Here is a 24,247-nt window from a genome sequence, read left to right on the forward strand (position 1 = left end):
TTTAATCAAGGTACGCTGTTCTTCTGAACAATGTCTGGAACGACCCATTTTCCTCAGAATTTCAGAGAGAAATGCAATGTAACCAGCATGTACAACATTTGCTGCCTTCCTTCCTTAAATAAGGGCAATAATTGCCACCTGTTTTTCAAAGAATGAATGACCTCACTAATAGAACTCCATACTGCTATTATTTTGAACATGCCCCTTTCAATTAGTGATTCAATTACACAGAATCAGCAGCATGCATGTCATGACTGTTGGGTCTGTTGGATTTCTATTACTCTACTACACCTGCTAGTAAATTATTTGCCATGTAGATATATCATTTCTACCAAAAACAGTGATTGATCAGGTTAGTGATGTCTGACTGCTATTATTTTGAACACAACTGTATATGCAAAGTGCTGTGTAAATTGACGGTGCTATATAAGTACCTGTAATAAATAATGATAAATAAATACACTGATTTATGCTGAATTTGGGATATTAACTTTTATATTATTGATTGCATATATTTTGTTACTACTAGTACACTGTTGAGTTTATTTGTATATTTACACAATTTGTGCCGGTTACAGTAACTAGTATTTTGAAGCTCTGCACTATAAATATTGTCTATTAAAGAAAAGTACCTGTTGATGTGTCAGAAATTTGGTGAGCTCTTAACTTTCTGTTATGGGCTGAGAAGTCACAGTTCTCTTTTCTAAACAAACCCCCCCCCCCCAAAAAAAAAAAAAATCTCCATAATACAAGGGCAGCAAATTCTGTTTTTAATTTCAGAAGAAAAGAGAACACCATGGTAAGGCTGACAACACTCTTCCGCAGCAGCACAGACCATGTTGTTTGCTGACTACAGGAAATTAGGGGCTCATCAAGTGATTTTCTGCAGTGTTTATTTAGAGACAAAACATGAACATACTGGAAAGATTCTACTGCAAAGTTTTTTCTTTAATAGTACATACACTTTATATATGTTTTCCAGCATGATCTGATCTGGCAGCTCAGGCATATACTTTCTGTGCCCATTTTTTTTTGGTTGCTTTATCTTACAAGAATTGTAAGTGATTGTAAACCCTCACGTTATAAAACAACCCATTCAGTTTAAAATAAAAATGAAAGGCAAAACATTTGCGTTTAGATATAAAAAAACATAAATACTTTTCCTCCCTGTTTTATCAGCGATCACATATCCTCTATGCTCCTTATGAAGCTGAGAACAGAGAGCCTGGGGAGGAGAAACAGCACACTGAACCTCCCAGTGATTGGCTGTGCAGGAGGGGGGGGGGTGGGGGGTGTCAGGACTAGTCTGATCATTGGAGGTAAGCAGGCTAAGTTCATAGCATAGAGAACTGACCACTCTGTGCTGCCCTGCCTAGTGTGGTCAGTTTTTAATAGGAACGCAGATGAAATGGCAGGAACATCAGGGATTTCATACAAAGGAGAGCTTGATACTTTTTCATACAAGTACATGGGACAGCAGGCACATATCAGGAATATGAAATGTTGGGTTTACATACTCTTTAAGCTGTTTTGTTGGCTTCAAAACCTGCTGCGGCTGCTTGTTTCCTGCTATAATGTGGCCTCTAGTCGCAGCATACTGAGCTTTACTGTGAGCAGGAGAGGGAAACTGACAAGTGAAAATATACTCAGTGGGAGTATACAATGCCTCAAACTTGGTAGTCAGTTGGAGTAAAACAAATTACATAGCGCTTGTAGTCAGTAGAAGGAACAATCGTGACCCATCATTTGTATCAGTGGGAGAAATAGTTCCTCATTGTTGGTGTCAGTGGGAAGAATATTGCCCCATAAGTGGTATCAGTGGGAGGAATTATGACACACTTAGAGGAATAGTGCCCCATCACTGGTATCAGTTGGAGTAATAGTGCCCTGTTGGTGTCAGTGGGAGTAATAGTGCCCTGTTGTTGGTGTCAGTGAGAGTAATAGTGCCTCATCATTTGTGTCAGCAGGAGGAATAGTGGCCCATCATTGGTGTCAATGGGAGGAAAGGTACCCCATCGTTGGTGTCAATGAGAGGAATGGTGCCCCATTGTTGGTGTCAGTGGGAAAAATTGTGCTCCTTCATTGGTGTCAGTGGGAGGAATAGTGCCCCATCATTAGTGTCAGTGGGAGGAATAGTATTACATTGTTTATTAGTGGGAAGAATTATGGCCCACTATTGGTGTCAGTGGAAGGACTAGTGCCCAACTGTTGGTGTCAGTGGAAAGAATAGCACCTGAAGGGCTGGATAAAAGCACGCAAAGGTCTACTGGCTACAGTTTGGAGACCACTGTTTTAGAGGAACATAGAAGGTTTTAAGATCTCTAATCTTTGGAGATCCAGGATTAGAACTTAGAAACTACAAAGATGTCGTTTGGCATGTCTTGCAATTAGCCAAAAAAGAGGAAGAGGAAATTAGACCAGCGTGCATTTAGAGAATTATAGGTAACAAAGATGATTGTAGTGTGAAACAGGGTTCCTTGTAATAGAAAACCTCTACCTATAAGGTGAATTATTTTGTTAAAATATACACTATATTGCCAAAAGTATCGGGATGCCTGCCCTTACATGCGCATGAACTTTAATGGCCCCCCCAGTCTTAGTCCGTAGGGTTCAATATTGAGTTGGCCTACCCTTTGCATCTATAACAGCTTCAACTCTTCTGGGAAGGCTGTCCATGAGGTTTAGGAGTATGTCTATGGGAAGGTTTGACCATTCTTACAGAAACACATTTGTGAGGTTAGGCACTGATGTCGGACGAGAAGGCCTGGCTCACAGTCTCCGCTCTAATTCATCCCAAAGGTGTTCTTTCGGGTTGAGGTCAAGACTCTGTGCAGGTCAGTCAAGTTCCTCCACCCCAAACTCATCCATGTCTTTATGGACCTTGCTTTGTGCACTGGTGCGCTGTCATGTTGGAACAGGAAGGGGCTATCCCCAAACTCTTCCCACAAAGTTGGGAGCATAAAATTGTCCAAAATGTCTTGGTATGCTGACGACGTAAGAGTTCCCTTCACTGGAACTAAGGGGCCAAGCCCAACCCCTGAAAAACAACCCCACGCCTTAATCCCCCCTCCACCAAACTTTACACTTGGCACAATGCAGCGAGGCAAGTACCGTTCTCATGGCAATCGCCAAACCCAGACACGTCCATCGGTTTACCAGACAGAAGCGTGATTGGTCACTCCAGAGAACACAACTCCACTGCTCTAGAGTCCAGTGGCGGCATGCTTTACATCACTGCATCCGATGCTTTGCATTTCACTTGGTGATGTAAGGCTTGGATGCAGCTGCTCAGCCATGGAAACCCATTCCATGAAGCTCTCTACACACTGTTGTTGTGCTAATCTGAAGGCCATATGAAGTTTGGAGGTCTTTAGCTATTGACTCTGCAGACAGTTGGTGACTTCTGCACACTGTGTGGTTCAGCCTGCGCTGACCCGGTTCTGTCATTTTACGTGGCCTACCACTTGGTGGCTGAGTTTCTGTTGTTTCCACTTTGTTATAATACCACTAACAGTTGACCGTGGAATATTTAGTAGTAAGGAAATTTCATGGATGGACTTATTGCACAGGTGGCAACCAATCACGGTACCACGCTTGAATTCACTGAGCTCCTGAGAGTGACCCATTCTTTCACAAATGTTTGTAGAAGCAGTCTGCATGCCTAGGTGCTTGATTTTATACACCTGTGGCCATGGAGGTGATTGGAACACCTGAATCCAATGATTTGGAGAGGCGTTCCAATACTTTTGGCAATATAGTTTATATAAGGTCTTCTTAAAGCAGTATAACCCCCTGGGCAAACCAAACCCAACTTTGAAATCGTGCAACTTACAGTGAAGTCGCACGATTTCAAAGTTGGGTGACATGCCAATTCCAGGTGTGATTAGCAAGACACCTTACACAGATGTTTATGCAAATCGCATCAAAAGTAGTGCATGTACTACTTTAGATATCGGTGTGGCTCTGACCAGTTGGACCCGCACCAATATGATCGCTTTAATTGTGGACAATAGGGTGAGACTTGGCATGCCATTTTAATGTCGCATGGCATGTGAATCGCATGCCAATTCACATCCAGTGTGACCAGGGACTTAAACCCAAAAGCAGACATTTATTATATTGCAACTTACCAATTCTTAGATCTTATTGCTGTATTGGTTTCCACTTTTAGGCTTCGTTTCTTCTATTTTCATTTGGTAATACAACCAGAAAGCTTGTTCTTTTTCACAGCACAAACCCTCTAACAGAATGTATCAGTTTACATGGATGAGACAAACCTTTTAACACTGACAGGGGTACCGGCAATGATAATCTTTTATTTATTCATGCAAAAACATTATCCCAAAAGGGAAAAAAAACCTGCTGCAACTGAATATAAAGTGTGAACTGGAGTTTGAGTTCAATTTGTTATTGGTTTTAAACCCGCTAATACATTTACACTCCTCTCCCCCAGACTGACAATGCTGCTGTCTGCTGCGCCTCCTATGCTCATTCCTCTGGAGTTGTGTCTCACTAATACCAGAGGTGCGCTTCTGGCCAGATCACCAGGTGAACACCAAAGGAAAGAAAATCGATGCAGCCACCACATCTGTTAATTTGTAAGCTGTAATATATTACATTTTTGGTTTTAATACAGCCTTAAATGTAGTTAGTATTCATATTCTTTTATTATCAATACAGGCATGATATCATTGTGGAAAATGTCTGGAATGGAAAAGGAGGTTTTTAAGAGTCTAGTCTCTGGGAGGCAAATTGTATCTGAAAAGCCAAATCACTGTTAAAATGTCCTGCTTTTCTAATGTGGTTAATTAAATCCCTAAATCTTATGAGAAAATGTGTAGCATTGTATTAGCCATTTCTAATATGCAGGAGAGATCTAAATCCTACCAGTAAGAGAATGAGGCATGATCCTTCATATTAGACTGGCCATAGATGGATTATTTTTTTCAGCCAGCAAGCTGAATGAAAAAAAAATGGACAGATTCCTTCATCCACACAATCAAGGTGGATAGAGGAACCCTCGCTGCTGAGACATTAGATTCTGACTTCATGCTGAACTTGTTGAATTTCATATCCATCTATGGCTAGCTATAGGTGTCCTTTTATGAAACAGAGATCAGCGGCGATTCTGAGGATCGTTGCTGATCTCCGAACATTAGTGGTTTAGGAAACAGAGATGATCAGTAGAGAACATGTTCTCCGCTGATCATCTCAGCACACAGATGGCCAGTGTATGAAGGAGCGATGTCAGCCCTGTGTTTGCCAACGAAGCAGCGATAATTTACAGCTGCTTAGTAAACGGTGTTTGACTGATCTCTTACAGAAATCTTGCGAGATTATAGTAAAAGCAGCCGTTTTCCTGCGTTATAAGCGTTTGTAGACCGCTTCATAAAAAGGCATTCAGAGGAGAACTCTCTCCTCTGAGAATCCCGGAGAATTGAGCAGCGGTCATTTACCACTGCTTGATAAAAGGACACCTTAGTGCCTATCCCATTGAGTAAGGCGGGCATAAATCGCCAAGGAGAACTATGGTCAAACAGGTGTTGTAAATACAGTGAAGGAAATAAGTATTGATCCCCTGCTGATTTTGAATATTTGCCCACTCACAAAAAAAATGATCAGTCTAAAAATCGAATGGTAGATGTATTGTAACACTGAGAGGTGGAATAGCAACAAAAAATTCTAAAGAAATGCATGTCTAACAAATGATGCACTGATTTGCATGTTCATGAGGGAAATAAGTATTTGATCCCCTTCACAAAACATGACTTAGTACTTGGTGGCAAATCCCTGGTTGGCAATCACAGAGGTCAGACGTTTCCCGTAGTTGGCCACCAGGTTTGCACACATCTTAGGAGGGTTTTTTGGCCCACTCCTCTTGGCAAATCCTCTCCAAGTCATTAAGGTTTGGTTGCTGACATTTGGCAACTTGAACTTTCAGCTCCCTCCACAGATTTAGGTCTGGAGACTGGCTAGGCCACTTCAGGACCTTAATGTGCTTCTTCTTGAGCCATTCCTTTGTTGTCTTGGCCGTGTGTTTTGGGTCATTGTCATGCTGGAACACCCATCCACGACCCATTTTCAATGCCCTGGCTGAGGGAAGAAGGTTCTCACCCAAGATTTGATGGTGCATTGCCCCGTCCATCGTCCCTTTGGTGTGGTGCAATTTTCCTGTCCCCTTAGCAGAAAAACACCCCCAAAGCAGAATGTTTCCACCACCATGTTTGACAGTTGGGATGGTGTTCTTGGGGTCATAGGCAGCATTCCTCCACCTCCAAACACGGCGAGTTGATGCCAAAGAGCTCGATTTTGGTCTCATCTGACCACAACACTTTCAACCAGTCCTCCTCTGCATCATTCAGATGTTCAGTGGCAAACTTCAGACGGGCCTGGACATGTGCTTTCTTGAGCAGAGGGACCTTGCGGGCACTGCAGGATTTCAATCCTTGCCGGTGTAGTGTGTTACCAATTGTGTTCTTGGTGACTGTGGTCCTAGCTGCCTGGAGATCATTGACAAGATCCTCACATGTAGTTCTGGGATGACTCCTCACTGTTCTCATGATCATTGACACTCCACGAGGTGAGTTCATGCATGGTGCACCAGTGCATCATTTGTTTCTCAGTGTTACAATACACCTACCATTCGATTTTTAGACTGATCATTTCTTTGTGAGTGGGAAAACTTTCAGAATCAGCATGGGATCAAACACTTATCTGCTTCACTGTAAATATTGTAAAAATCTTTTTTGGGTGATGCTTTCTTTTTCTTATTATAATTCAGACAGGAGTTAAGAATATTCATAAGTATCAATGGGGAAAACTGGTAAGTTTTAACCTAAATTTGAAATACTGCTGTAAACCTTCAGCTACAAAAGAAAAAAATTGAGAAAACGGTCTTCTATATAACCTGTAAGGAGCAAACAGTTTTTCAAAATACATTAAATACAGTATGAGTCAGCTCATACATACCGTACCTCAATTGTCTTACCAAGTTCACCACATCCTGATATTGCGAAAACACCTCCTGAGACATACTTGGTAAAAGTCATGATAGCAATCAATATACTGGCCATATGAATGGTAATTTAAACGGACTGGAAAAATCCATTAGAATAAAATGTTCAAACTGAAAGTCAGCCTTGGCAATCCTTGCTCCACAATGGACTGATGTAGAGATCCAGCTTGGGTGCTCCAAATTCCTAATCTCTCACTGGCAGACACTATTAGCTTCAGTGCTTCAAATTTCTCTTGGTTCACTTTTTCATCCAGACATTATTGTACTGCATAGTGAAATCCTTATATTGGTCGTTGGTGATTTGTGAGCCATTTTGCTTACCTGATTATAATGTAGGAAATGTATTCTCAGCCCTCCGTAGGATGCTTGCACTGACAGTGTTCCAGCATTCCTCACCCGTTGCTTAGGCTGTTTGAATGTGCTTGGAGGTATAAAAGAGGAGAGTAACAGAGTATAGGAAGTAGACCCAGCCATACGATATGTGAGGACCTCTCTGTAACCTGGCTCTAGTGGAATAAGGTCAACTGAGTGGCAGTTGTACTGTTTGCTGGATAGCTTTAAAAATGGATTGGTTTTACTTGTTGCCAATAATTGTTTTTAAAAGCCACAACTTTTTGCTCCTAATAATGGTGTCAATTGCACATAATGTATAATTAGGATAAAAGTCACCTGTACAGACTTTGCCTTGGCAGGACAAAAAGCTGAGTAGTGTGATTATTATTCTCTTTATAAGTACAGACACTATGGGGTTGATTCACTAAATGCAAATAGGCTTCTCACTTTGCAAGGAAAGTTTCAAATTTAGTGAGAGCTTAGTGAATTTGGTGCCATTCTACTCTGCAATGATTACCAAAAAGTGCACTATTCTGTCCCATATGGGTATAGCAGCATAGTGTGCTAAACCTACCTTCCAGCCAGTGCTCCCTTTCTGTTTTAATGAATGTAGTCCAAAACCAAATTTAAAAGATGTATGCATTGTATTACCCTTCTGTCACATGTTGAGCTCAGCGGCTGTAACAAGAGACATCCTGAGTTATAGTAGGGATGAAGCAGCTGTGGGGAGCAGCGTTCCCTAGTACCATGGGACAAAACGTAGTCCTGTTCTTGTGAGCAGCACATACACAGTGTTAAGCAGGCCATACATGTGTCACATTCCGAACGATTTTTTGATCGAAAACATAGTTTGTTCTGTAATCCGATGGTGCCACCAATGATTTAGAAAAATGGTAGTTTTTCACGAAGTTTCCAGCATGCTCGATAAACAAAATGGGGAGGAACCACAAAAATCACCCCAGTAACAGAGCGAAAATCGGCAGATTATTCTTAGGTCTGATTTTCGAATGAAAAATCGTTCAAAAATCGACTCATGTATGGGCGGCCTTACTCTCTCTTGTCATAGCCACTGAGCTCATTGAAGTGACATGAGAGTGCACACTGCACATGTGTGGCCTAAAGGAACAAGGATGCTCTTCTTCCCATGGCACTAGGGGGCAATGGTCCCAGTGGCTGTTCTGTCCCTACAACTCAGGATGGAACTATCACAGGCTGCAGAGGGATTTAGGAGGGCTTCTTTAAACAAAAAGAGAGTCCTGGCCAGGGGCGGACTGACAACTCATGGAGCCCCCGGGCAATAGGGGATCATGGCGCCCCTGTGTCCTTGCCCAAACTCAAAAAAGCATATGAAAAAGGTACCAGGGGAATCTCATGGGGCCCCCTACTGACCCCGGGCCCTCAGGCAGTGCCCGAGTTTCCCCTGGTCCTGGCTGGAAGGTAGGTTCAACACACTATGCTGCTATAACATATGGGATAGCATGGTGTGCTTTTTGGTGAAAGGGAACTTACACTCTAACCTAAAGGGACACTGTTACCTTACCCATACAGGAGAAAGTGACTGATTGTAAAGGCCTCCCCCTCCCTAGTTATACTCCCCTTACCAGCACTCCCTGGCAACTCCTGCCTCTGTCGCATCCAGCATTGAAATCCAAGGAGTTGCTTGAGTATCAAAGGCTAGGGGAGCAATTACGTCACCTTTCTGTCATATGAAAGTACTCAGGCCTAGGAGGTCACATGCTCCCCTATATAAAAGCACTGGATAGTTTCTCCAACTACAATGAAGGCAGAATTGGAAGGGAGCACTGGTAAGACCAATATAGGTGGAGTGGGGGGCTTTGCAAACATACTAAAGGTGACAGCAGCTTTTCTAGAAAGAAAAAATGAAGGCTGTCCTTTCTATCCAGTGAGCAAAGAAAGGACATGGTAAAACAAACCGCTCTTCAGAACAGGTAAAGGTACAAATCTGCAATAAAGTCTGCTAAAATATTTGCAATGTATGTTGGTCAACTTAGATGGTTTTGTGTGTTTCTCAACAAACTTGTACTATACAAAATACAGAGGCTGCTACTACTGATTGCCTTCTAAAAAATGCTATTTGCTTGTCTGACTTCCAAACTTTTAGACGCCCAGAATAAGCATGTGGACCAAGAAGGACAGACTGACACCCAAAATTGATCTGCTGGCTTATTCGTAGTCTGTGATTCAGGAAGTACTAAAGAATCAGAATATCAGTCAGGGAGTTCTTCTTTTTGAAAGTAAAAGATCATCAATGGTTGCATCCATGCCTCCTCCGTGCAAGTATCCATTATCCAGTCTCCGTTTTTTGAGAGCCATAACATTGATAAGAATACATTCTGTAATAATGACACCAGAGCAGTTTGTGTACATACTGAACAATTTTATTGGTTGTTTTCTGACGTTCATTTTTGTTTTGTTTCTTTTTTGAACGCCAATGCGGGTGGGTAACATGCCGCTGTGTGCGCCCGCTGGCTTTACAAAACACACAAGGAGAATATTGCTGTCCATATGCCTACCACCCTCACTCCTGCCACAGAGCTGGGTACGCCTGGTTTTTCGGCAGTTGAGTGGGGCGTAATACTGTAAAATGTGCAAGTGTAAAAAGACAGGAGATCAACAGAACATTGACATGAACCCTTTCAGGGAACCAGTAGCATTGAAAGGGTTACCAGAAGTCACTAGCCCTGCCCCTACATCTCTCCTGCCCCAAAAATTCAGCACCTCTTAGTACATAATACCCTCTGATCGTCATTTGCTTCAGACGTATATACAACAAATGGGATGGATTTTAAAATTATAGGGACAAGAGAGAACAGGGAAGGAGTTAAGAAGATAGAAGACTGAGGCCTTGTTTTTCATGAAGAAACTTTAGTTGCGTTTAGATGGTGGTAAGATGTGTTTTCTCCTGCTGAACCATAAATATGTATTGTGCTGTCTCCCATTCACAGGACATATGCTCAGTAAAACAGTTTATTTACATACCAATGGAATCATTCATCGCAAACTTGATCCTTGTACAGCTAATAGCTTAAATATATATATTTATATTGTATTTATAAATAACAGAGACTTTCACACCACACACTGTGCGAAAGGCCTGTGGAACGTTGTGCCACGTACAGACGCCAAGAGGACAGTGAGTGCAGTGTGGTACGCATACAACTGGCAGACTATGGCATGCTTTTGTATACAGTACCTTTCAAGCATTGCAGAATTTAATACATACATGCACTTTGCAGAGCCCTGAAGGTTATGGGAAGATAGGTTATTGACTTCTACCCTGATTTGTAGATGGAGTATCGGTAGTTGTTTTGGCAGCAGTGTTCCAAACTCAGACTATTATCACACTACAATTTCCATTATCCATATCCAGGCCTATCTGGTTGGGAATCAAGGTAGAGAGTAATTTACATTATATAACAAAAAGCTTGTGGACACCAGCCCATGGCACATGTTTTGGAGTGAGTCATTGGGAATTTTTCACCTTTCAGATAAAGAACATTTGCAAAGTGAGGTACTGATATTGAATAAGACGACCTGGCTCCCAATCAGTGTTCCAATTCAATCCAAAGGTGTTCAGTAGTGTTGAGTTCAGAGCTCTGTGTAGGCCACTCAAATTCCTCCACACCAACTTTTCAAGCTGTCTCTGTGAATCTGACAATGTGCTCAGAGGAACAGTCATACCGAAACAAAACAGGACCTTCACTAAACGGTTGCCACAAGGTTGGAAGCAAAGAATGATCTAAAATAGCTTTGTATGCTGCACCATTAACAATAACCTTGCATGGCTATGTGATTTAACAATGGCTAAAACATCTGCACTTAATCATTCTGCAGGGTTCAACATAATTTTGACCATATACCATGTTTAAATAATTGTTATGCTATGGTAAGGCAAGCATTAATTTTATATCATTTTAAAGGTCCTATCAAAAATTAGATGGGGTTTAGTTTTGGAGAATTCTGGTTAGGCTGTGAATGCAGTACCCCAGGTTTAGAACATCATGGGGTTCTGATGTTAGCTTTTTCTGTTTTATATCTAAAAATAACTTAAATCTGGGAAATGCGGCTTCGGCTTTGAAATGAAAGGTTATCAGTCATTAAACAGCAAGTGGTTCTGTTATTGCCACTCCACATGTAGGGTATAGTATAGTAGAAAGAGTGAGAATCTTTAAAAAATATACCAGTCTCCAAAAAACTTTAAAATGTATGAATCAGTGAACTAGACCTCCAGAAAGCTGCAATGGCTGTGTGAAGTTTCTGGAATAACTTATAAGGGACCATGAAAATGCACAAAATCCACAATGTATAAGTCATTTAATTCTTAAGATGTCTACATTTTTGGTTAGATTTTAATATTCAATGTAATTATTTACTTTAATGCCATTTTTATTTAGCGCCAGCAAAAGTTTTATTGTAAAACGTACATCAAGGAAATCTGTCATAAAATTATCAGTATTTTAAAATGATCTTCATCCCGTCAATGATTTTTGTTAATGAGTTCAATGCTTGGAGGCAGTCATCATATTTAAATATCACCAAAACTAATAATAATTGAGCCTGTCAAAATACAATAAATGTGATCACCTCTTTACAGCAATGATGTTTTGTGCATGTGCCTGTGTAGTTAGTCTTAACAGTGAACATTTTAAGGGATGCACTGGGAAGGGGAAGTTGAGCACCAAAATCCTGGAAATGGGATGAATTTATGGAAAGGCCAAATCAGACCAGGCCAAAGGTGGTACAATGTAGGAGAAGCACAGCTTTTTCCCATTTCTTCATATTCTTATCCCATTTCTTTCTTTGGCGGTAAAGAAAAATAGAAACAGAATGTTCTATCGTACAGGAGAGTTCATTTTGTCGAAGTGTGCAGTCATGCAGATCAGTGACTGTAAAAAATGGCATGACAAAACAAACCAAGACAAATCAAGGAGACCGGGCTTGACCTTGAAAAGTTAATTTACCCTGCAATATGGCTGCTTTTATTAAAGGTTTTGTGAGAACTCGAAACCATTTATTCTCCATCTTTTTTTTTTTTGAGTATACACTAGAGAATGGGTGTGTGTTGCTTTCTTCATCAAGTGGGGCCATTATTTTCGACTCTGACATTTAGGCACTCTGCAGAGTGCTGTGTGCTTCTATATATATAGGCAAGAACATATGTAAACACTGGCGCAATGCTCTTGTGCTGCTGGGCACTCTTGTGTCTCTATCCACCATGCACAACACTGATCCACAGGCCAATCTTGCAGTTAGCAGTTAATAATTTAAACACAAAGGATTAACACCCAACCCCGAACTTACAAACCTTATAAAAATAGCCCCGATATTTCACATTATGCAACAGGACATGCCAATCCCCTCCTACCCACCCTGTGTACATCCCTCAGAAATTGTTCCAACCCCCCAAGAGCCGAATAATAGGGCACTGCCCTAAATAGGGGTTCAGTACAGAACACAGCTCCTCTTTTCAAACCTCTCTTCATGTAGCAGTCTGTAGTGTGTGTGCTGTATGTGAGTGTTTGTGTGTAAACATATGTAACCCCTTAAATACATTCAGCATTAAAAACCCTTAATATAATCTATGGAACCCCTTTCCTGCCCAGGAAGCTACACACAACCCTAGGCATTCAAGTACGGGTCTATGATTCTTGGGTGGTGCAGCTAAGCAGGATTTCAGGAGTAGGGTTATCATTAAGCTAATAACAACTGTTGTGTCTTGCAATGTTCCACAAGAACCAGTGTGAACTCCCAACATCATGGTCAGTTAAACTATTACTCGATGGTAACCCAACTCCTGTGTGCTTTATTGCCCATCTCGGAAAGAGAGATGTCCCTGCTGCAGGCTCCATACTGGGTGGCAGGTGCAGGGTGGAGTCAGGGTCATCTTCTGGCCAGGCAGACAAGGAAAGAAGAAGGGCGGCTGGTTAGCTTTTTGGGATAATTCCTGGGGGGGTAAAGTGAGGGAGAAGACACATGCGAGAAAGAGAGAGAAAGAATGCAAAAAAAAAAGGCGGATATAAAAAACCATGAGATAAAAGAAAAAAAATGGAAGAAAAAACAGAAGTGAGTTCATGAGAAGATGTGTTATAGAGGTGAAATGGCAAACAAACACATAGAACAGGAAAGGAGAACCATTAGTTTAGGAAGCTGGAACCAAGCAGGCAGCATCCAATAACGATTGTGCTCCGAGCTCTCTATATACATATTTATAGCTGTATATACATAAACATTCAGTATTCCGGCTATCAAATGATGCACTTCTATCTTTAGTACTAATACTGTAGGTACAAGGGTGTGCAGGAATATATACACACGTATATATGTATTTACATGGCAGAATAAATATATATATATGTATATGTAAGATAAATCCATAATTCATACTTCGGTATTATCTACAATCTGGCATGACATGGAGGGTGAAGGAGAACCCAAATCTCAGAGCTTATTTGTGCATTTGGCTCCATAATGGAAATGATGGTGCAAAAATGATTTGCAATTGACAAGGTGATGGTCTCATCCCAAGGCTACGAGAAAAATCATTATCAATTGCACCTCATTGTATGTACATCAGGGTTCAATAATCTGCTGATCTTGAAATGGTGATGGAAATACAGTCCCAGTGGTCAATGTCATTGTTGAAATATGTTCCATAACAAAAGATCATGCTGAGATCTGTAGATCCACAAAGTTTGGAAAAGCTACAGATTTCTAGCGTACATGTTTTCTGAAGACATACATAAGAAAATCACACCTTCCTGTCACTATAATACTACTACCACCTGTAAATCTCTGAAACTGTGACAGTATAAGTTCTCCATGGTTTTTTTTTTTTTTTAAAGTCCTTAATGGGTCATGTTGGGTATGTTCAAGCAGCACAAAAAAATGTCAGCAGAGTAGGCCCAAATCCTATAGTACCACTCTGTGACACTGCCATCTTGTGATCACTGAGTATATTGCAGGGCATACTCCCTGTGGTATCATTGGGCTTTAGTGACATCTTGAGGTCACAGCAGGAATATTCCTCTGTTATGTGCCCTGTTTGCTGGGAGAAGCAGTGACAGGGGTCTCCTGAGTGATGACGGGGCTGGTTTTCCTGCTTTTTTCCTTCCCGCTGGCTCCCAGGGGCCCCTGTTCCTTATTATCAGTCGGACGCTGCTTGCTGTGGGGCCCAGGGGCGGGAGAAGCGTGACCATTCTTCTCGTCTGAAAAAAGTTGTTTAAGTACGTCAAAGAAGTTACTGATTGGGCGGCCTAGAGATAGAGAGAAAAACAGGGAAGGGAGAGAGGAGGGGAAGGGTAAGAGACAGGCAGAGAGAGAGAGAGAGAAAGAAAGAAAGGTAGAAAGAAAGACAGAATGGAAGAGACTTGGGGAGAATTAAAGTATGCCCGTCACTTAAAGTGGAAGCAGCCAGTCTTTTCATTGTGACATCATTGATTTTCACTGGCTTCCTTGGTTGCATTCCTAATGATGTCACCAGTTTCTAGTAAATTGAATAGGTTTCTTTTTCAGGACCATGGCTACCTCCATGTGATGACAGGTGCACTTTACAGAAGGGATGAAGAAGAAACTGTGCGAGGGGTGAGATGCAGAGGAAGTGGTGTGAGCAAGAGTGATGAGGAGCAAACAAATTTGAATAATTAAAATACTGAACTGGTGAAAACAAAAAAAGTAAGAGAAAATAATATTCTGCTATGTAGTATAGATACTAACTTGAAAAGCAACACTTGGGGGTTGATTTACTAAAACTGGAGACTGCAAAATCTGGTTCAGCTCTGCACCAGATTATTCAGGTACTTATGTACATTGGAAAAATCAGATCAGTCTTGCGCCTTGACATCCTCTACATCAGTGGTTCTCAACCTGTGGGTCGCAACCCCTTTGGGGGTCGAACAACCCTTTCACAGGGGTCGCCTAAGACCATCGGAAAACACATATTTCCGATGTGTAAAGAGCAGCTACTGTGTAGAAAGCAGCTGCTGTGTTGAAAGCAGCTACTCTGTTAAAAGCTGCTACTGTGTTGAAAGCAGCAGTATTGGAGGTAAAACGACACTTCATGAATTATAATTACTGGATAAATAATTTTATGGTTGGGGGTCACCACAACATGAGGAACTGTATTAAAGGGTCGCGGCATTATAAAGGTTGAGTACCACTGCTCTACATTATTACATTGTATGTTTGGACAGCCAACAACCAGATCTGTATAGGGAGGAGGCCGTCATGACCATACAGCACAGGTTACAGTACTGACTACCAAAGTGTGCTGCACTTCTAACCTGCACTGCATGTACATGATATTCACAATAGTGAATAGTGACCATCTTGTAGGTGTCAATGCACATTAGAACATAATAGTGTATAGGGAGCCAACCTACATCTTTTAAGAAACTTAGTGGCTGATTTACTAAAACAGCAATGAGCAAAATCTAGTGCAGCTCTGCATAGAAACCAATCAGCTTCCAGGTTTTTTTTTTTCAAAGCTTAATTGAACAAGCTGAAGTTAGAAGCTGATTGGCCACCATGCACAGCTGCACCAGATTTTGCACTCTCCAGTTTTAGTAAATCAACCCCTTAGGCTAGGTTCACATCTGTGCAGGTGGTGCCGCTGCAGATCCGCATGAAAATCCGTGCAGCCGCACCACCCGCACAGAGGAATGCGGACCCGCGGGCAGGTGCCATTAGCTCTAATGGCACGCCACCCACACTGGAAAGTGCAACCATACTGGGAACCGAGGTTCCCATTCGGGTTGCGTTTTCAGAAGAAGTACAGGGACTTCTTCTCTGCATGTCAAGGGCACGGGAGTCCATTCAAATGAATGGGCTCCTGTGCCCGCGCAAAACGCAGCCCGCACGGCCGCATATATGTAGACCATGGCTTAGTGTGAAAAGTATCATTTAAATTCTGTTTAATCAGCATTAAATAATGTATTCACAAAATAAACAACCATTATCGTTCACAGAAAACTATTTTACTAATATTGTTGTATTGACAGATTTATATCCGAATTGTGTTTATAACTTTTGAATTGTCCTAATACATTTACAGGATAAATTAGTATGCGGACAGGCTGTACTAGGCTCTTAGTGTGGTTGGGCCGCATGGCGACTGCACTGACACTGTGGCTGTAATTGGGCAATTTTTTTACTTTATTTAAAACTGAACTCCAGGCAGGTATTAAATACCACTATTTATTTATTTCTTAAAAACTTATTTTTTTATATACCTAGTTTAAGTAGCTGGATCTGTTTTTTATCGTAGCTGACTTTACAGTATATTCCTGTACGGTGGGATTCAATCTGGATGAGATGGAGTCACCATTATAAGCTGATCAGGTTTTGTTGCACTGCGCAGTCAGTTGAACACTGAAGTATGCTTGCAGGAGGAAGAAGCAGAGTGAGAAGAGTGATAACTTCACCATTGTGATGATGGTCCAATAATTTATTGTTTAGTTAGAAAGGTGGGGGTGATTCAGTGGCTAAAAGGTATTGCTGCACTGCAATGGAGAAAACTATTTTCATTGACCTGGCAGGGGTGCCTATATCACAAGAATGACTGAACACAAATACTGCTGCTATCATATGGAAGGTAAGACAGTTCACATATTTGTAGTTTTAACCTTGTTTGGCAGTTTGTGTGGGGTTCAGTTTTAAAGCAAGCAATATATATAATTTTATTGCTTTTTAATATATTTCAATTTTGTAATTCATTTTATTTTTTAAATTATTACTGTTCCATATAATTATTCATTAAGCTAATTCATGTCTTATTATACAGCTATGAGAAAAAGTTTGTGGATTGCTGCTTGAATGGCTTCTAAGATGTGATCGGATCTTCATCCAAAGGATGATAATGAAACAAATACAGCCTTATTCAACAAGCAACAATCACAAAATTTCCCATTACCATATGTTTATTGAATATATGATTTAAACAATCAAGGTCACTAAAAACCCTTTAGGATAATAACGAATATAACGTCTTGAAAAAAAAGGCAATTGGAGTTACTCTAATCAGTTCATCAGTTCATTCTAGTAATCATATAAAAATAACAATTTTAGATACCTGCTCTTTATTCCAGAATCTGTGACCCAATCAAAATACTGTAGATTTCAAAGGACCTTACTTTATATTTAGTGACGCTGCCCTTTAACCTCTCACTCACCCCTTTGAGTAAAGCCATCTGGTAAATGATTTCACTTTTTCCTGCGCTAGTGATCTTCATTGTGTTGACATGTGCAGAGTTTAACAGCCTTTGCATTAAAGAAGTCCTGGCTGGGTCCTCCTAATGTGCATGTATGCTGCACCTCCATCAATTGATATGCATGGAAGAGTCATGTTTTGATGGAGAGCCATTGATCCCAATGATCACAGGAACAGATAGGAAGGTATTTCATAGGGCAGGCTACACTTGGGAAGGTAAGAGGGGTTAATTAAAGGGCCACTTCACTGAACGTTTTCCTTTAAAGACTACTGCCAGTTTTAGGGGCTAAGGTGCATACATAAGAATAATTATACTTGTAAAGTCACCCAAGGTCCAGTAATGGATGACCTTCCAAACATACAAAATGAAAAAGCCCCAAAGAAAGGGATTGATGAAGGGTGACCAAAAATAATTTGTTTAAAATTATCATTACACATTAAAAATCAAAAGCACTTTACCCAGTATTTATACCAAAACAAAAATACATCATAATAATAATAATAATAATAAAACATATCATAATGATTGTTATATTTTAATATAAATATTGGATAAAGCTTTTTAAATTTTTCAGTATTGATGTATTTTGAACAAATTGCTCTAGGCCGTCCATGATCTACCCCTATTTTTTGGGCATTCGTCTTTTGGATGTTATTCCATAAAGAATTGCTGATGCTCGTCAGACTGCAAAGAATTATAAAATAATTTTTGTAGACTTGAGATTAGTCTCCAATCAGGAACACAATTTTCAGATGAAAAAGTCCATTAATACTCTTCAATGCTGTGGCATGATCTGAAGCAGATTACTTAATCGGAACACAGTTTTCAAATGAAAAAATACCATTAATACTCTTCAATGCTGTGGTATGATCTGAAGCAGATTACTTAATCAAGACGTCACAAAAATAGGAGCAGAAACAGATTCTTATACATGAATTGGCCTAAATGCCTAACCCTGTGTAGTCCTGTAGGTAGAAAAAGCACCGGCTTGAGATTATTGTTTTTGGGGTTTTTTTTTTAATAAATGAACTTGATTGTTTAAAGCAGGTTTTCTACTGACATTGTGCTATTTGCAAGAGGCAGAAGAAGGTTTTTGTTAATAAAACTACAACATTTTACTATTCTGTCTCCTTACTCATGTTTTGCTCTGCTTTGCTGTGCAGCAGTAATAAATCAGGTCTCACGTCTTTTTGTTAACCACTTCAAGTCCGGACACTTTCACCCCCTTCCAGTCCAGGCCAATTTTCAGCTTTCAGTGCTATCGCACTTTGAATGACAATTGCGCAGTCATGCAACACCCATATGAATTTTTTTGCATTTTCTTGAGACAGATAAAACTTTATTTTTGGTGGTATTTATTCACCACTGCGAGTTTTATTTTTTTGCTATATAAATGAAAAAGTCCAAACATTTTGAAAAAAAAGCCTTTTTCTTATAAAATTTTGCAAATAAATAATCTTTCTTCATAAATCTTGTCCAAAATGTATTCTTCTTTCTTTTTAGTAAAAAAAAAAAAAAATAACCCAAATTAGTTTATAACCAAAAATTATAATTTTCAAAACATTATTTACATTTTTATTTTTATTTTTTTTATATTATTATTTATGGTTTTTTTTTTAACATACTGTCACCCTAGCAGTACAGTGTCAGCACAGTGACACTGTACTACTTGTGGGGGGTGATGAAGAATTTTTTTTTTTTACACTGATTGCTTTTACACCCATAAAGGCTGTAAAAGCAATAAGTTCTCCTTCTGTCTGGCTGCATTCTTGCAGCCATTAAGAAATACTGTGCGAGCTGTGATTGGTCACAGCTTGTCACATGATACAAGGCTGTTGTGAATAGCCTTGTACCATGTGATCTCTGTGATCATTCACAGATTTCACTAGTAGTAAGCAATGATGTCAGAAGTGACATCTTGCTTACTACTATTCATGTGATCATTGATTGGCCAATCAGTGATCACATGATCGGGACCTCACACAGAGGTCCCGAGAACGATCAGTGTTCCACTGTGTCCGGACATAGCAGGCACTGGATCGCGGTGCCGTGTGCTCCTAGGGAGTGCACACAGGCAGGGAAGCGGGGAGGACATTTATAAACAGCCACTCACTTCTGCAATGCTCCCATCTGGCTGTTTATGTACATGGCCCAGACGGGAAGTGGTTAAAAAAGGCTGTCTTCATTTATAACTCAGAGTTAGATGAAGGTTTAATGCCATTTTAGCAGACTTTACATTTTCAGGGTTTACAAACTTTTTCAATCGTTGTATGTAACCACACTAAATACTAAGGTATTAATGAGCTATGGAATAGTTTCTAGTTTCCATTAAATTGTGTCCTGTCACCTATACAATATGATCTGCAGTAATCTTCAGTTTATCAGTGCTGACATTTACAAAATAGACATTATAAAAAAAAAAAATAAAAAAATAAAGATAGTATATAAAGTTCCTACTAACTAAATATTTTCATGCTATTCTCATGAAGATGACATTTTTGTAGGATGAACCAGTACTTGTGAAAGTGCATTAAAACATAAACTCTAGTTGTAGTCTAGTAGAACAACCAATTTTTCACACCAATTTGATGGAATATTTCACCCAAGTGCTAATCTTGTGTAGTTGGCTGTCTTGTTCCCTTTTCTTACCACAATTTTAAACCTTCAACTAACCCCTAAGGCCTCGTTCACACAAAAAAGTGCGCAAAAAACATGATGCTCCTGGTGAATGTAGGTAAGGGGACTCTAAAGCCCTGTGTGGTTTCCCTTCTTTGATAGTGCTGTCACATGACCTTACACTGCTCTTTACTATGCACACATCAGCCCTTCCCATTCATAAAAATGGAACCGTTGTGTATAGCCACTGAAGCCCCACAAGGTTCTTTCTGCTTAATAGAGTGCTTTGATTGAAGAAGAGCCGGTCGTGCAACTTTTCACAAGTCACATGACTGGGCTCTCCTTCCACCATTTTTTCAGTTCTGTTGCGCTCCAAAAGCCAGCAAACAGCAGAGCACATTTGTAAAGCACAATGCTTTTTTTGTATGTTGTTTTTAAAGTAGCGGTTCAATAATACCACTACTTCTTATTATAAATGAGCATTTTTTTTCCTTTTTTTGTACACCACTGCAGCATTTTTTCTTGCTATAAAGGTGTTTGTTATTATACAGCAGCAGTCTGGTCATACCTCTGATTCTTAATAAAAATGTATTTTAGTTTGTTTGCTTTTTTTATACCATTTATTTGTAAAATATATATATTTTTTATAGTAGCAGCCCAGCCAAACAACTTTAGAAGGGGTGTAGCCATGCCACTGCTTTTAATATAAATGTGGATTGTTTTTTTTTACAGCAGCAGTCCAGCCATACCACTGCTTCTTAAAATAAATGTGTAGTTTTATTTTTTTTGTACAGCAGCAGCTCAATTATACCACTGCTTCCTAAAGTATGACTAAAAAAAAATTGTAGCTGCTGACTTTTAAAAAAACAGGTACTCATCGGTGTGCTCCCTGTAGCCGGGTTCATCAGCCGTCCTCTCTCCCTGGAGCCGGCATCTTAAGTGTGGCTACGCGCATGCACAAGTAGCGCTGCACATTGTGAATGGTCCCACAGTTTTCTGGAACCTGTCATGTGTCCCAGTAGACTAAGGGAGGGAGGGGGGAAGGAGAACTTCCACTTCTGATCGCCTAGGTGGTCAAAGCGGAAGTGGGAATGGGTACCTGTTAAAATTGGGTATCTGCTCCCCCCCAAAGATGCAAATTCCTCATGGGGAGCAGGGGACCAGTGCCTAAAACGGAACTTCCCCTTTTGGGTGGAGCTCCGCTTTAAGTAGATTCTCCCTCTGTATTTGTCCTGTTTACTATCATCATTGAAAGTGAAAATAAAAGAAAACCCCAAATTTTGGGTTGTCCCCAGAAAAGTAATAAAGAGGAAATCTTCCAATGAGGACACTAGTTCTGGTGGTCTGGGGGTCGCCAAAGAATTCCCTTAATTTGCAGGGATTTCCTCTCACTTCCTGTTTGGCTATGGGACAGGAAGTGAAGGGAAATCTCCGCAATGGGACATATATGGGGGGAAAAAAAATCTAATGGGGATTTATAACCCTCCCTTGCTCTTTGCTTCTTAATGCAAATGTGTATTTTTTTTATATATATATATAGTAGCGGTGTGGCCATATAATTAATTTTTAATAGAAATGTGTTTTTTATTATTTTACAGCAGTGGTGGACCATACTGTTGCTTTTTAAATGAGCCCCTAAGTCTCAACCTGAACTTATATACAATACAGTACAGTCAATATCACGCAGGCTGTCCCCACCTTAAAAAATCACTAGCTGCCTTGGGATGATTGTGAGGTTCTATTAGCTCAGAAAAAACACAAGAAAATTGGGATGCCTCCCAGTGATAATTCCTGAAACAAGGGAAGATCTTGAATATTGTAAATAATAATAATTAGGCCGACTCACCAACTCCTACGGTGGTGTCCTCAGGACTGGTGAGCATACAGTAAAAAACAAAGGAAACCGGGGGGGACCGACTGGCACAGACCTCCTAATGAGAACAGGCAGCAGCTATCACTATAATGATTATTAGCCAAATTGAACAAAATTGCAAAACAGACGACCTCCACCTAACAGTGGAGGTTGTCTGTTTTTCAATTTTGTTCAATTTTGCTAATAAACATTATATTTGTAGCCGCTGCCTGTTCTCATTAGGACCTCTGTGCCAGTCGGTCCCCCCCGGTTTCCTTTCTTTTTTACTGTAGGTTCTATTAGCTGCCTATTGAAGAAAGCAGAAAATTTAACTATTCATGGAGGAGATAAACAAACAATTTCTAAAGAGTAGAGTTTTTGGGGTTTTTGTTTTAGGAAAAATACTGACTCCATACCTATGCTATATTATTTTTGTGAACTGAAATTTTTAGTTTTTTTCGAACACCACCTGGTGTATCCAGAGCAGCCTCATCCATACCTACTGCAGTATGGGAAGGACATTCCACAGTGTAAGGTCATGAGAGCATTCCCACTCAGTCTGAACAAATGCTTAATAGCAGCGTTGCTCGTTTGCTTTCATTTTCTAACCTGAGCTGGGAATTGACAAAAACTGACTGGCTGCTATGGGTGTCCTATTCACTTAAATTTAGTTCTACACAGTGAATTGGCTGCACCACAGTAATACCACTAGTTCTTCATCACATTGGTATGATCAATCTTGGTTCAACCCATAAAGCTGCCATATCCAGAATAGCCAGGTGACAAGTACTTCTAAAAAACAGAAAGCAGCTGCACCAGCACAGCTTAGTAAAAGATAAGGAGAATGGTAAAGTGAGAAGGACAAAAAGGAAAGCTATAAGAGATAGGAGAGAAGGAGTAGAGAGATAGATGTTGCTTGCACAAGAGGCACTGATATGCAGAGACAGCCATAGACAGATATGAGACAATATGACAGTTACAGATGAAGACAAATCATTCAGAGAATTCTGTGCATGGAACATTTTACAAGCAATCTATCAGCTCTGTTGTCATAGAAAGCTGCAATATGCTGTAGTCTTTAGAGGCACTGAGCTGAATGACAGGTGGACATATGAAGCGATTAGAGGCGTGAGAGAGGGAAAAGGAGACTTACATTAGCATGTTGGCAATGAAAAAGCAGCAAATGGGGTGAGAAAAGCAGAGCAGGAGCCGATTATATAGTGTGTCTTGTCCAAACCTGCAAAGGATTCTGGGATGCAATATGTGGAAATTGTGGATTCAGAGGTAGAGTAACAAGTGTGCAGTGTAGATCCGGCCGTACACTTTACAATCTGATTGTGCAACCTTTGCACTTTGCTACAACTATCATGTGATGGTCTTCCTATGTCTATACTTTGTTAAAACTTTTCCATGCAATGGCCTGTCTATATGTACGTAGGCAAGCCCTTGTACAGTGAAGTTAATGGTAGATGTAAGGGCTGGATCACACCATACCACACAGCAATGACATTGTGCACTGCTTCTTTGCGGAGTGAAGGTGCGTTGCCTTGCACTGTTGGAATGTATTGAAGGCCTCATTTTTCTTTCTTTTTTTAACCTATCGTATATGAAAATTCTATGTGTTGAAGCGCACTGTATTGCGCTGCGATAAAGTGATGCCTGCATCAGTGCTTTGGTATGAAGGTCCCTATACAAAACAGGACTTCTTGCCATGTCTTTGCATTGGGACTGCATTGGTCAACGCTACCCAACTAGTCTGGTGTGAACCAGCCCCAAAGTAGATTGTGCAATTAGATGGTAATGTATGTGGCCAACTTAAGTGAGGAAATCAAATTTATTTCTTTAAAAACGGTTTCACAGCCAGCAAATCATATGGCCAGATAGGCAAAACAATGTTTCTGTTGCACACATAAGTAAAATGCTTTGTTCTGCGTATTATTTTTTTATTTGGATAGGAAGGGACTCGCGAGTAATACATTATAACATCTGTTTTAACTCATCTTTCTATACAAATGGCATGTGTGTTCGTAAAATATATATGTGGCCCACACTCAACAATAAAGGAATGTTATTTTCAGATGAGCTAACTTTTGAGATATTTTGAGAATGCAGTAAAATCTGCAGTCACATATGGCCGATGTGTAAGAGTGAATACAGTATGTAATATTGATATGTAATGGAATTGCCTGCCTTTGCTGTATCAAA

The 24,247-nt window shown here is 40.2% G+C and overlaps 1 protein-coding gene across 5 annotated transcripts in view; it reads right to left on the reverse strand.

The window, feature by feature from the left end:
• Positions 1-9,725: 9,725 nt before the first annotated feature.
• The window catches only part of LOC149445610 (serine/threonine-protein kinase BRSK2), a 309,301-nt gene continuing 294,779 nt past the window's right edge, over positions 9,726-24,247 (reverse strand). For 3 of the 5 annotated variants that reach the window (XM_089653532.1, XM_089653528.1, XM_089653531.1), the window contains exon 20: positions 9,726-14,622. In XM_089653532.1, coding sequence (XP_089509658.1) covers positions 14,399-14,622 — 224 coding nt within the window. In that variant the 3' untranslated portion in view covers positions 9,726-14,398. The remainder of the gene's footprint in view (positions 14,623-24,247) is intronic. The other 2 variants (XM_089653529.1, XM_089653530.1) reach the window with 2 other exon arrangements.

Source organism: Staurois parvus, unplaced genomic scaffold (assembly GCF_062004578.1).
Source record: "Staurois parvus isolate SC_StPar_1 unplaced genomic scaffold, SC_StPar_1.0 ptg000715l, whole genome shotgun sequence".
Classification (NCBI taxonomy): domain Eukaryota; kingdom Metazoa; phylum Chordata; class Amphibia; order Anura; family Ranidae; genus Staurois; species Staurois parvus.